Below are 14489 nucleotides of genomic sequence, written 5' to 3'. Positions count from 1 at the left end.
GTTATTAAAGCAGTTTTAAAAATATGTATCTGCTTGCTGCACCTCTGTTTGCCTCTGTGCACACAGTCTGATTAGATCAGTAGTCACAACCCTCCAACTTTATTAGGTTGTCGGGTTTTCAGAACTAAAGCTCTTTCCTAACCCGCTATAGATACAGTTAAAAGGAAAATACATTTTTGCTTTTAGCATTCTATCATGATTCTTAAAGGGACACCCCCAACTTGACACTTACTAAAAAATGAGTTACAAGTAATTTTAGGTTCTTCATCAGTCCATGTCTCTCCTACCTGTTTTTGTGATAATACAAGCACTGTTTACTGATTTTTTTTAAAAAATTGTTTTCATCTCTTGCTGTGTGAAAGACCTGCATGAATGGAGGAAATGACCATATGGGATGGGACAACAGTGAAGGCGATGTGCTAGCAAAAGCACACAGGGCAGGCTTTGTAAAAGCACTTAGCATTAGCCTATCTCTGCTCCCATTGACTTCATTAGCTTTTGCATATCTCCATAAAAAAAACTGGGGGAGAACAGTGAAAAAATTATATTAATCATACATACAGTAATTCATGGGTTGTAGTTAGGCGCAAATAGTGAAACTTGTCAGATACATTACTTTCTTAAAAAAAGAAATCCATTAAACAGTGCTGTAACAGCAGGCCTAGCAGAGAAGCTCAACCCCCCACCCCTTGGCCTCTCTTCTGCTATGTGAATCTTTTATCATGCGAACACATTTTGCTCTAAGAGAGAGCTTCCATGTAAATAACACCTCCTGCTTTCCCTTCTGCTACCAAGTGTGTATTTCTAGTCAAAACAGAAATCACATTTGCCTGATGTGCATCCAGAATACCACAGTGACACTACTGTTACCTTCTGCCATTCCAAGATTAGCCCTTCCCTGACCGCCAATAGACACACAATGTGTTCTTTGTAGTAAAAAACCTCTGTGCGAGCGCCTATGATTGTGGGAAGCTTCCCGCCTTGTTACTGATTATTTGTTACTTTCTGAGCACTCAGTGTGCTTGGGGCTGTGAAGGGACAAGAAGAAATTATCTCTGTTGTAAGGTATTTTTACAACCCAGCTGTAAGACTGAAGTCCACATCTACTGTAGATAAGGACAGATGCATTCAACGGTAATGCCTCTCCTATTTCCTGCTGCCATTTTCTGAGCCGATTCCCCTCAGAACCACAGAAAGCAGATCTCTTGGGACACCCTCGACTACAAACTCTCACTCCTTTCTGTATATTTCATCTATTGGTGCTGCAGTGACACCGAAGATCACTATAACTGAAAGATTAGAGAGAAAATATATAATGTCTGAACATCGCTCTGTCTCCATTGTTATTTAAATAAAATTTTAATCCACTTTATTTAATTACAGTATATTTTAACTGTATTCTACTTTTTTGAAGTTGGGAAGCTGCTACAAGTCATTCTAAAAGTGATGCTTCACACCAAGCAGAGAAAATATGAGGCATTTTTCTCTTTGAGCCTTCATTGCCAATACTGTTAGGAACAGCCAGTAAGAGTCTGGAGCATGCACTTTCAGAAGTGTTGGTCTTTTTATGTTCAAGGACTATGTGTCTACTCTGAATCCAGTGGCTTCTACTCTGTCCAAGTGTATAACAATATTTCAGTATAAAAGAGTGGATGGGTCTATATTCTTTCTTTTCTATTAAAAAATATTGGATGAATATTGATGTTTCAACAGTAATACAGTACTAGCATTGGTTAGTATTAGGTGCTTATACAGTACTAGCAGTGCACCTTGTTTTTGACCAGGTGTACTCTCTGGCTGTTATTGCTGGGCCTCACTTGATTCATTTTTTGCTGTTTTTGTGACATGGAGAAATGTCTGAGAAGGATTACATAGAGGTCCCCAAAGTCATTATATTTGTGACATAAGATGGTCTTATACCCAGGACTCCAGATATGAAGGGTAGTGAATCATGATCTGGAAAAAGGAGTAAACTGTGAGGTGGCAAAATTTGCAGATGATACAAAACTACTCGAGATAGTTAAATCCAAAACAGACTGTGAAGAGTTACAAAGGGATCTCACAAAACTGGGTGACTGGGCAACAAAATGGCAGATAAAATTCAGTGTTGATAAATGCAAAGTAATGCACATTGGAAAACATAATCCCAACTACACATATAAAAAGATGGGATCTAAATTAGCTGTTACCACTCGAAAAAGAGATCTTGGAGTCATTGTGGATAGTTCTCGGAAAACATCCACTCAGTGTGCAGCGGCAGTCAAAAAAAGCTAACAGAATGTTGGGAATCATTAAGAAAGGGATAAATAATAAGATAGAAAATATCATATTGCCTCTATATAAATCCATGGTACGCCCACATCTTGAATTCTGCATGCAGATGTGGTCGCCCCATCTTAAAAAAGATATATTGGAATTGGAAAAGGTTCAGAAAAGGGCAACAAAAATTATTAGGGATATGGAACGGCTTCCATATGAGGAGAGATTAATAAGACCGGGACTTTTCAGCTTGGAAAAGAGACGATTAAGGGGGGATATGATAGAGGTCTATAAACTCATGACTGGTGTGGAGAAATTAAATAAGGAAGTGTTATTTACTCCTTCACATAACACAAGAACTACGGGTCACCAAATGAAAATAATAGGCAGCAGGTTTAAAACAAACAAAAGGAAGTATTTCTTCACATAATGCACAGTCAACCTGTGGAACTCTTTGCCAGAGGATGTTGTGAAGGCCAAGTCTATAACGGGGTTCAAAAAAGAACTAGATAAATTCATGGAGGATAGGTCCATCAATGGCTATTAGCCAGGATGGGAAGGGATAGTGTCCATAGCATCTGTTTGCCAGAAGCTGGGAATGGGCGACAGGGGATGGATCACAGGGGATGATAATTACCTGTTCTGTTCATTCCCCATGAAGCACCTGGCATTGGCCACTGTTGGAAGACAGGCTACTGGGATAGATGGACCTTTGGTCTGACCCTGCCTCCCAAAACCCCAGTAAATTTTTTGCTCTGTTAACTTTTCTAACAATTAAAGTTTGTCATCGACAGTCTGATATTCACACCTGCTGAATTTAATAAAAACAGAAACCAAGTACTTTATTCTTTAAGTATTAAAGTCATCTCATTGTCATATGAGCAGCAGTTTGTATTTTTGTTTGGTTACTCAGAGCTGTTTTGAGCCCTCTGGTCTACTGGTTCAAAACTGACAGTTGTTTCCTCTGAAATCACGCCTTTGTTTTTTGCCAAGCAGCATGAAATGGACAACAAGAAGAGGAAAAGATGCAAATTCAAAGAACCGTGGCTCATCCTTTCAGGCCACCATTGTCAGCTTTTTTTCCTCTTTGCTGATGTTATCTTTTCACCTTATAGTGTGGGAAGTTGAAATAATCTGGGCTGAATGGATGAAATGCATCAGAAAAATCTGCAGTGGTTTCAGAATCAATCAAGAAGATCCCATGCAGAGGAGCTATTCTGCCACAGTAACACTGCATGCTCTGCATCAAGCTTTTGTGTAATTGGATGAGTTGTTTGTTTTTTGGCCTGCATGATTAAATTATTCTAGCCACTCCATTCATGGGAGAAGTAGACTTCAGAACGGGACTAAAATTAATTAGGTTCCTTATGTATTGTGATTAGGTGACTACAGCCCTCTGCTGTGAATCTCAGATGGGTGGAATTGTGCCCCATCATCAAGACTTTGCATGTTGGGAGGCCTTAAAGCAAAGGAGAGTCAGATGTCCCAGTCAGAATTCCAATGGATCTCATCAACTAATGGCAGTCCTGGGAAGTCTTTCCTTGAGCTAGGCCTGGTTCCCCCTTTGTGGAACACCTAGAATATTTGGAATAGAGCTGGACAGACCATTTCTCCTTCATGCTTAGTCTCAGTGATACCTTGGCTGGCAGGTAGACACAATCAATTAGAGATGAGTAAAGTCCACCAAAATTGCTTCTGATTCCCAGGTTAGGACAGCTTGGTTAGGGGTGATAGCCATTTTCCAGGAGGATGTGGGCTTCTGTGTAATCCAGTGGGTATATGCATTCTCTCTGATATTCCAAACAGGTATCTCTCTCAGGAATGATGCTTTCTCTCTTTTTTTCATAATAACTTTAATTTCCCTGTAGATTAAAGAAGGGGAAATGATTCTCTGGCAGCTGTTGGCCTTGCTCCAGGAGAGCTTCCATAGCTGTTTAGCCAAAGTACTTTGTAGATCTGAAATAGTCAGGGCAGACACAACCATTTTAAATGGACCCAACATTTAAAGTCTGTCACAATAGCACTAGACTTAGGAGACTATAGAGCATTGATACATTTGATAGTCAGTCACCTCCTCAATCCCATGACATATTTGTGGGTTGCCTTCAAAATACATGTCATGTTTGGTGTTGTACTAGGATCTTCCAGTTAGTCTTGCTGTGGCCTCTCTTGTGGTCACTGAAGTAGTTGTGATAAATGCAGCCTTCTGGATAGGCAATCCCTCTTTTCTCTCCTAGCTGGATGATTCCCTTGCCTCAGATCTAGCTTTTTCTGCAGCAGATCCCAGTGTGTTACTTTCAGGATCAGGTTTTCCTCCAAAGTTGCACTGAATTTCAGAATTAGCCAAGAGGTATCATTACCTAAACTTCTTCCACACCCTGCTCAAACAGAGAAACCAATGCAACCTAGAGCTTTTACATTCCCTAGCACTTAGCTTGAGTCACCGATAGAACTTTTTTTGTTAAGAATGTAAGAAAAGTCACAAGGGCTACTTTAGCAAAATGGCTTTAAGAGCAATTGTAACAGATAAACTTAGTTTTAGGGCATTTGCAGATGATGAGCTGAGCAAAGGCATGCATTTGTTTCTGAACATTGTTGGTCATTGCTTTATTTGTACCTACAGATATTTGAGTGATCATTTCCTGTCTGTCCTCCCCATTGCCCTTAGTAAAGTGTACAACTCAGAACCCATCAATGCTGAAAGAGTGGATCCTAGTAACGGGAAAGGGAAATTTCTTACCTGGAATGCGTATGCGAGGCTCTAATCTAGAGCCTGGATACACAGTGTACAGTAGTAGTTAGCCTTCAGCTCTTCTGTTAGCTGCAGAGATCTATCTGGAAATAAAAGGGAAGGATATAGTGTGCCCAAGGCATAAAAAATTATTCAGTAGTGGATGGGCTGATTCACCTTGACTGACAGGTCTAAATGGGAATGGCCACCACTCCTAGATTGGTGGATCCAAGACACACTAGTTTTTGTGGTAAGAAATTCTCCTTTATCAGAGCCCAAGAGGAAGCTATGTGAAGGTGATCAATGTTGTGAATCTATGCAGTCTGAGTGTTATTAATACTTAGTTATGTTATTAGTAAATTGATTCCAATGATTGGTGTTTTTAACATTACAACTGAAAATAATATTTCCATTGTTTTAAGAAAATAAAAGGCATACAATAAAATGCATTAACAGTAACAGTGCAGCTCAACGATCTTCAAATGCAAGAACTGCTTTGCTCCATTTGAAGAGAGGTGCATTAGTTAGGCTTAATGGGGAAGAAAAATATAACATGCACTAATTTCTTATGCTAGCCATGCCAAAGGCAGTATGTCTAGATGAGTATATGTTTTACGTTATTGTGTCATGTGATAACAGCACCATGTTTTCCTGTCATTTTCACAACTCTTTTCCTGGCTGAAGTGATACACAAGCAACACTGGGTAGTAATCACATTGTCCCGTTCACTTTCAAAAGGAGAGAAGCGGACCTCATCCAGAAACTTTCCAGCAGGCTACAGTAAGCTTAACTGTCTGTTAGCCATTGTCAAATATTTTCCATGTCAGCAAAAATGGCATCTATAAAGTAATGAAATTTGTCTCAGCAATACCGTGCCATTCCATGAGTTATTTCTATGTAATGATATTGTCACATTTCAGTATCATTTTTTAAATATATATATATTTATTCTCCTTATTCTCATGTTGATTCTTAATGATGTGTTATGTCTCTGTTTTCTGTTCTCTCAATGATAGCTGGCAGTGGCTCAGGAGGAAGGGTTATTAAATTAGCTAGCTCTAACATTTTCATATTACTCTAAAATGCTTTAATCCAACACAAGTGTAGATGGTGCATACTTGGTAGATTGGGCATGTGTGTTACTGTCTGGCTGCATGTTTCACTCCAAACAAAAATGAGTTTGGTGTTCTGGGGATCCATACATAAGGCCAGATTCTAGTGTGAGTTACACCACTGTGAATCAGGAGGACTCAATTGTCTTGGACATGGTTATTCAGAATCTGAGTTACACCGGTGTAAACTGAGAGAAGAATCTATCTAGTTAATCAATAAACTCAAAACAAAATGTTGGAGCTTCTGATGGCCCAATCCAAGCCCCATTTAAGTCAGTGGGAGTCTTTTTGTGGATTTGAATGGGTGTTGGATTGGACTGCAAGGGCTGTGATATATTCTGTACAGTTTTCCATGCATTGCTGAGATCTGTACTTTGAGTAATTTTGGTGGAGCATAGAAAGCCAGAACAGGCCTCAGTTGAGCTTCTGCCATTTCTTCATGATGAAAGTGAGGGACCTGGCCTTTGTTTTTTTTTCTTTGAGTTTTACTGGCTGAGGGATGCTGAATGGAATTAATTCCTTCTTTTAAAGCCTTTGCTGAATCTCTTCATCAGTGATTGGTTCTAGACACATGGCATCAAATAGAATGTGAGAATAAACAGCAGAAAGACTTACAAATGAACAAGTAGAAGCAAAACCACTACATTCTGTGTCCTCTGCCTGGGGCAGAAATCCCTATTAACTTGTTGGCTTGCTCAGTTCAAGGAAGATTTTGTTCTCAGGACTCTGTTAAAACCTCACTAGGGAGCTGACATTTTCAGGCTACTTGAAATAACTCTGCAGCTTTGCTATTGGAGGTTTTCCCCTGCCATGAAATACAAAACATGGCGACTGTTTTATTAATGTTAGTTAGCCTCAAAGGTGTACAGATTGCTCAGTAAAGAAAGCTACATTTAAACAGCCTACAGAAATGCCACACTAGCTAATGGACTCAGTGCAAATTGATCAGCCAGAATCATAAACCTGCTTTTACTTAAGAATTGTGAACAGTGCACAGTGCCTTGAGTTTTCTTTTGGTCACTAATTTGGCTTATCAGCACATTGTCCACAAATCAGCTTCTGAAATGCCATTGTGAACAGCATCTTTTTACCAGGCTTGCGGAGAAGTAGAATGAGTGTATGTCTACTAACCTCTGTGCAGTTAGTGACTTCCTTCAGAAATCCTGCATTAGACCAATTTGTGAAGCATCATTTGTCTGTCAAGCTTTTTAAAATCGTGACGCACAGTCTTATAGAATCATAGAACCATAGGGTTAGAAGGATCGGCAAGAGTCATCTAGTCCAGTGGTTCGCAAAGTTATTTGATCGCACCCCCCTTCTTTGCGTCTCTAGTAGTTTACGCCTCCCCCTAGGCACCCAGCCAGCAGCCACCGCTCTCTGGCCACCCAGCTCTGAAGGCAGCGCTGCCACCACCAGCAGTGCATAAGTAAGGACAGCGTGGTATGGTATTGCCACCCTTACTTTTCAGCTGCTGTTAGCAGCAGTGCTGCCTTCAGAGCTGGGCGGCTGGAGATCAGCGGCTGCTGGCTGGATGCCCAGCTCTGAAAGCAGTGCTGCCTCCAGCAGCAGTGCAGAACTAAGGGTGGCAATACCACACCACGCTCACTTTTGTGCTGCTGCTGGAGGTGGCGCTGCCTTCAGGGCTGGGCATCCAGCCAGCAGGCACAGCTCTCCAGCCGCCCAGCGCTGAATGTGTGCAGCAAGTTTCTTCTTTCTTTTGAAAGCTTCTCCCAGCCCGCAGAATACATTCCGTGCCCCCCAGTTTGAGAACGTCTGATCTAGTCTCACCCCCTGCCAAGATGCAGGATTTGTTGTGTCTAAACCATCCAAGACGGATGGCTATCCAGCCTCCTTTTGAAAACCTCCCGTGAAGGAGCTTCCATGACCTCCCTAGGCAGTCTGTTCCATTGTCCTACTGTTCTTACAGTTAGAAAGTTTTTCCTGAGATTTAATGTAAATCTGCCATGCTGTAGTTTGACCCCATTGCCTCTTGTCCTACCCTCTGTGGTAAGAGAGAACAACTTTTCTACTTTTTTATGGCAGCTTTTCAAGTATTTGAAGACCACTATCATGTGCCCCCTTAATCTCCTCTTTTCCAAACTAAACATACCCAGTTCCTTCAGCCTTTGCTCATATGGCTTTCATTGCATCCCTTTGATCATCTTTGGCACTCACCTCTGCATCCTTCTCAGTTTCTCTATATCCTTTCTATACATTGGTGACCAAAACTGGACACAGTACTCCAGCTGAGGCCTAACCAGTGCTGAGTAGAGAGGTACTATCACCTCCTGTGACTTGCATGCTATGTCTCTGCTAATGCAACCTAAAATTGCATTTCCTTTTTTTGCAGCAGCATCACATTGCTGACTCATGTTGAGGTTGTGATCCACCGCAACACCCAGATCCTTCTCAGCAGTGCTGCTGCCAAGCCAGTTATCCCTCATTCTGTATTTGTCCAATTGATTTTTCTTCCCTAAGTGTAGCACCTTACATTTGTTTTTGTTGAATTTCATTTTCTTGTCTATAGCCCTGTTCTCCAGTTTATCAAGATCCCTTTGAATATTAGCTCTATCCTCCAAAGTGTTTGCAACCCCCAGCTTTGCCCTTGACCCCCAGCTTTGTGTCATCTACAAATTTGATCAATATGCTCTCTATTTCTACATCCAGGTAATTAATAAAGACGTTAAAAAACACCGGACCCAGAACAGATCCCTGTGGAACCCCATGTGAGACCTCCCTCCAATTTGACATCATTCCATTAATAGTTAGTCTTTGTTTGCAGTTGTTTAACCAATTATGTATCCATTTAATGGTAGTTCTGTGAAGCCCACATTTCTCCAGCTTACTTATCAGAATGTCATGTGGGACTGTGTCAAAAGCCTTGCTGAAGTCCAGGTATATGATGTCTACCACATTCCCCAAATCCACCAAACCAGTTACCCTGTCAAAGAAGGAAATCAAGCTAGTTCTTAGTAAATCTATGCTGGCTGCTAGTGATCACCCCTTCATCCCCCAGGTATTTACAAATTGAATATTTTATACATTGCTCTAGTAGCTTCCCAGTTGTAGAGGTCAAGCTGACTGGTCTATGGTTCCCAGGGTCCTTCTTTTCCCCCTTTTTAAAGATGGGCACCACGTTAGCTCTTCTCCAGTCTTCCAGGACCTCTCCTGTCATCCATGAGTTTACAAATATTATTGCCAGTGGCTCCAAGATTTCTTCAGTTAATAACATCAGAACCTTGGCGGGAATAGCATCTGGCCCCACTGACTTGAATTCATTGAGATTAGTCAGAATATCTCTGACGCGTTCTTTACTTATCCTGATTTACATCCTTTCCTTTTTATTGTCTATGGGAACTTTGCTAGTTGTCCGATCACGTTATTTTTTTTTTGAGAAGGCTGAAGCAAAGTAGGCATTGAGCAGCTCTGCCTTTCTATCGTCTTCCAATACCAGCTCACCTTCTCCATTGAGCACCATCCTTGGTCTTTCTTTTCTGTCTGACATATTAGTAGAACCCCTTCTTGTTGTCTCTAACATTTCTTGCCAGTTATATGCTCCCACCACAACATTTCATCCCTTCCCTCTTAGTTTTTTTGCTCTGATACCCACAGCAACACAAAGGCACTCACTGAATATTCACATACTTGCATATGCCACCTTTCTGGCCTGGCCTTGCTCCATTATGTAGGGCCTTAGTGCTGTCACATAATCTTCAGGTTTGTGTGAAATTACCCCTCCACCTCTCTGCTTTCCCCTCATAGGACTTCTCGCCCATGCCAAAAAAATTCTTGTTTTTAAAAGTTTCAGCATTCCTACTGCTAAGATACTAATGGTAGAGTTTAATTACTGCAATACAATAAATTTATGCCTGTCCAAAAACGTGCAAATATTTTTATTAGGGCTGTCAAGCAATTAAAAAATTATTCACAATTAATAGCGTGATTTAAAAAAATTAATCGTGATTAATCATGCAGTTAAACAATAATAGAATACCATTTATTTAAATACTTTTGGATGTTTTCCACATTTTCAAATATATTGATTTCAATTACCACACAGAATACAAAGTGTACAGTGCTCACTTTATATTTATTTTTTATTACAAATATTTGCACCGTAAAAAAGAAGCAAAAGAAATAGTATTTCAGTTCACCTAGTACAAGTCCTGTCGTGCAGTCTCTTTATTATGAATGTTGAACTTACAAATGTAGCATAATGTCCAAAAAAAACCCCTGCATTCAAAAATAAAACAATATGAAACTTTAGAGCTTACAAATCCACTCAGTCCTACTTCTTGTTCAGCCAGTCGCTCAGACAAACAGGTTTGTTTATATTTGCAGGAGATAATGCTGCCTGCTTCTTGTTTACAATGTAAACTGAAAGTGAGGACAGGCGTTCCTTATGGCCCTGTTGTAGCCAGTGTTGCAAGATATTTATGTGCCAGATGCGCTAAAGATTCATATGTCCCTTCATGCTTCAACCACCATTCCTGGGGACATGCGTCCATACTGATGACAGGTTCTGCTTGATAATGATCCAAAGCAGTGTGGACTGACACGTGTTCATTTTCGTTATCTAAGTCAGATGCCATCAGCAGAAGGTTGATTTTCTTTTTTGGTGGTTTGGGTTCTGTAGTTTCAGCATTGAACTGTTGCTCTTTTAAGACTTCTGAAAGCATGCTCCAGACCTCGTCCCTCTCAGATTTTGGAAGGCACTTTAGATGCTTAAACCTGGGGTTGAGTGCTGTAGCTATCTTTAGAAATCTCACATAGGTACCTTGTTTGCATTTTGTCAGATCTACAGTGAAAGTTTTCTTTAAATGAACAACATGTGCTGGGTCATCATCTGAAACTGCCATAACATGAAATATATGGCAGGATGCGGGTAAAACACAGAGCAGGAGACATACAGTTCTCTCCCAAGGAGTTGAGTCACAAATTTAATTAACGTATTATTTTTTTAATGAGCATCATCAACATGGAAGCATGTTTTCTGGAACGGTGGCCAAAGCATGAAGAGGCATATGAATATTTACTTTATCTGGCACGTAAATACCTTGCAACGCTGGCTACAAAAGTACCATGTGAATGCCGGTTCTCGCTTTCAGGTGACATTGTAAATAAGAAGCAGGCAGCATTATCTCCCATAAATGTCAACAAACTTGTTTGTCTTAGCGATTGACTGAACAAGAAGTAGGACTGAGTGGACTTGTAGGCTGTAAAGTTTTACATTGTTTTGTTTTTGAGTGCAGTTATGTAACAAAAAATAATCTACATTTGTAAATTGCACTTGCACAATAAAAAGATTGCAGTAAGTACAGTATTTGTATGAGGTGAATTGAAAAATACTATTTCTTTTTATCATTATTACAGTGCAAATATTTGTAATCATTAAAATAATATAAAGTGAGCAGTGTACACTTTGTATTCTGTGTTGTAATTGAAATCAATATATTTCAATTGGTATTCTGTTATTGTTTAGCAGTACAATTAAAACTGTGGTTAATCACAATTAATTTTTTTTTTTAGTTAATTGCATGAGTTAACTGCGATTAATTGATGGCCCTAGTATTTATGGTTATTTTGCAGTAGAGTTTTGGAATCTTGTAGGCTTATTAGACTCGCCAAGCTTCCTGTGTGGATCTAGCTCAGTAAGCTTGCAATTAGCAAATTTCATGTCCTGCTTTTGTGTGACACTGTCCTTGGCCCTGAACAGTGGTGCCTGGCTCCAGCAGTCCTTGTGGCTAATGCCAAGCTGGATCCATGAACATTTTTTCCTTCTGTCAAAGGGCAACTGTTGCGAAGAATGATTGCCTTGCTTGGTGTTCCTAATCCCTGGAATATAACTGCTGTGACAAAGCAAAGTAACCAGTTGGAGTAAGGTCTATAAATTGGCATTTTACAAATGCAGTGCTCCATATAGCACTAGCTGTCTTATCTGTTCAAGCCCCATGGGACTCCCAAGCCTCTGATAGTTTTGGAATAACATTCTAGACTGGGATTTTCAAAGGCACTAAAGAGAGTTAGAAGCCCAAATTCCAGTGAATTCAATGGGAAATGAACTCCAAGACCTCTGGATTCCTTTAAAAATCTCCTCCATAATTATTGGAGGCTGAGAATGTTAATCTAACCGCTCGTGTGTGGGTATTAAAAGTGATAGTACTAATAAATCTTAAAATCTCCCTCCCCCACAGGTCCATCTTGGGGCATCCCTGGGATTCAGCTTGATCTTGTGAGGGTTTTATATGCCTAGCTTGGAAATGGCTTTGTACCCACATTCCTGGCCTGTTACACGTTGATTGCATCGTCAGAAAGCAGAAGTGGATAGGGGAAGAGAAAGCTGACATATTATGACCTAAAAAGTCTATAAAGATTCTTATATATCACTAAACACAAGTGATTGAAATCCAGCCTCCAGCAGTGAAGCAGGAATCTGGCATTAACTACTTTTGACCTTCACATTTCTCTCTAGAGTTACTCTTTTAATATTTTAATTCCCAATTCACTGTGTTGGCTTTGTAGGGCAGACTTTAAAGATGCTGGCTCTAAGCGCTTGTCTACATTAGGGCTTTTTGCACTGGTATAGCTATAATAGTACAAACCCTATTGTAGATGCACTGACCTGGAATTAAGTGGGGTTTGCATTTATCCTGGTTTCACACCAGTGTACTCCCATATTACATCAATGCAATGCATCTACTCAGGGGTATGCATTTGTGTGCAGCTACACTGGTGTAGAGGTCCCTGCATTAGATAATCCTAAATTACCTTTCCACTGAAGAAATCACTATAAATATCATAACATTTTAATGCTGACAGGAATGTTTGAGCTCCAGACTGTGCTTATTACAGGAACATGGCAATATTTACTTCTAAGAGCTTCACTACATGAACAAGGTCTGTATTAAAATGTGTGCCACTCTGTTAAACATGTCATTTGGCCAAATGACCATTTCACGTGGGCATTTGAACAGGTGACTAAAAATCTGATCGGGATTATTAGTGGCATTTCACTAGGACTAGAGCAAATTGCTTTCATGTTTATAGTTCCATGGAGCACCCCTATTTCACACCACCATCTTCGCACCTGCAATCCCCTCTGTAGGTAGAGAGGCATTGCTAAGACTTCTTACCCTCACCCCCAGGCTTGTGTCTTCCCCCTGCCACTTCAGGAACAGTGGCACAATTTGCCTTCGGGCTAAAGCAGAACAGGAACCTCGTTTTCCGTTTTGTAGGAAATTCCATGAGTTTGAATTCCTTTCCTATTCCAGAAAGGAATGAACACAAAAAATTTTGAAATTTTTCTCAAAACAAAATTCTGGGGGAAAAAAAAGAATTTGAAGTCAATCGAAGCATTTGTTGTTCAAAAAATCGAAATGTTTGATTCCAATGCCCACATCTAAATTTTTTAATAATGCAAAATAAATTTAAAAATAAAAAGTGATTTCCAAACAAAAAATGGAAATGTTCTGTTGTGAAAATGTCAAAATGGAACATTTTGACCTTATTGACCTTCCTCTGGAAGCAAAATTTTGGCATAATTAACATGTTTCTGCCAAATGTTTTGCTTTCAACAAATTGGCATTTTCCAGTGGAAAAAATTCCATCAGAAAATTTCCAGATTCTGCAGCAGCAGTGGTCCATCAGCAGGGATTTGGTGTCACCACTGTGCACGTCTGCCTTCCAGTCCTTCCTGCTACTGCTCTGGCTGGGAAGACATGAGCAGGAGGGGCCATCTCCTAGCACCTTTCAAAGTAGCAGTTCACACCTGCTAGCTTCTTCCAGCAAACACAGAACCATTTTCAGATTACTGTCAAATCAAAATGTGCTAGCAGCAAGGAAGGCTGTAACTCTCATCACCCAGCTCCCAAGGTAAATTTTCTTTATGTTCAGCAGAGGCAGGTGGCAAAGTCTGAGGTGAGGTTTCTTCTGTACTGTTCTTCTGTTAGTTTCTTTGAATTGTTTTCACCTGCTCTTGTCTTTTGTTTCCTTTTTTCATTCTTTGCTTTTTGTTAAGTACATTCCATTCAGAATCTAAGTTACTGTAGTGTTTTAATTTGAGGAATTTAACATACAGAAATCAAGGAAGGCCAAGAATAGATGAGGTCTCTGCGGATTTTTGTATTCTTAATGTTTGTGCCATCACCAGCATGACCACCCTTTAATTGTGTTTAACTGCAGGGGTTTCAGAGGGTTTAGGTGGGAAGTAGCAAAGTGGGGGAGTCAGAATAGGAAAGCTATAACAGGGGAAGGGGAGCAGCAGCATCACAAAAAGTTGCTGAGAGAAAAATAATGTTCCTGAAAGAAGCTGTTCAGTGAGATTCTTCTTCCGTTGGGTCCACGGAATGCAGATGTTCAAGGACCAGGAAGTGCAACACCAACGTTTC

General features: G+C 40.2%; 1 protein-coding gene across 20 annotated transcripts in view; it reads left to right on the top strand.

Annotated features, from left to right (window-relative positions):
• The window catches only part of MAP2K4 (mitogen-activated protein kinase kinase 4), a 175973-nt gene that overhangs the window by 97123 nt on the left and 64361 nt on the right, over positions 1-14489 (top strand). For 10 of the 20 annotated variants that reach the window (XM_037914644.2, XM_037914641.2, XM_037914645.2 and 7 more), the window contains one exon: positions 5675-5770. The exons of 6 other annotated variants lie outside the window; for them this stretch is intronic. In XM_037914644.2, the coding sequence (XP_037770572.1) occupies positions 5675-5770 (96 nt within the window). The remainder of the gene's footprint in view (positions 1-5674; positions 5771-14489) is intronic. 4 more of the 20 variants (XM_043527646.1, XM_043527643.1, XM_037914654.2 and 1 more) reach the window with 1 other exon arrangement.

The sequence above is a fragment of the Chelonia mydas genome, chromosome 14, assembly GCF_015237465.2.
Source record: "Chelonia mydas isolate rCheMyd1 chromosome 14, rCheMyd1.pri.v2, whole genome shotgun sequence".
NCBI classification, from domain to species: Eukaryota; Metazoa; Chordata; order Testudines; family Cheloniidae; genus Chelonia; species Chelonia mydas.
This window is presented reverse-complemented; position numbering and strand designations above follow the sequence as displayed.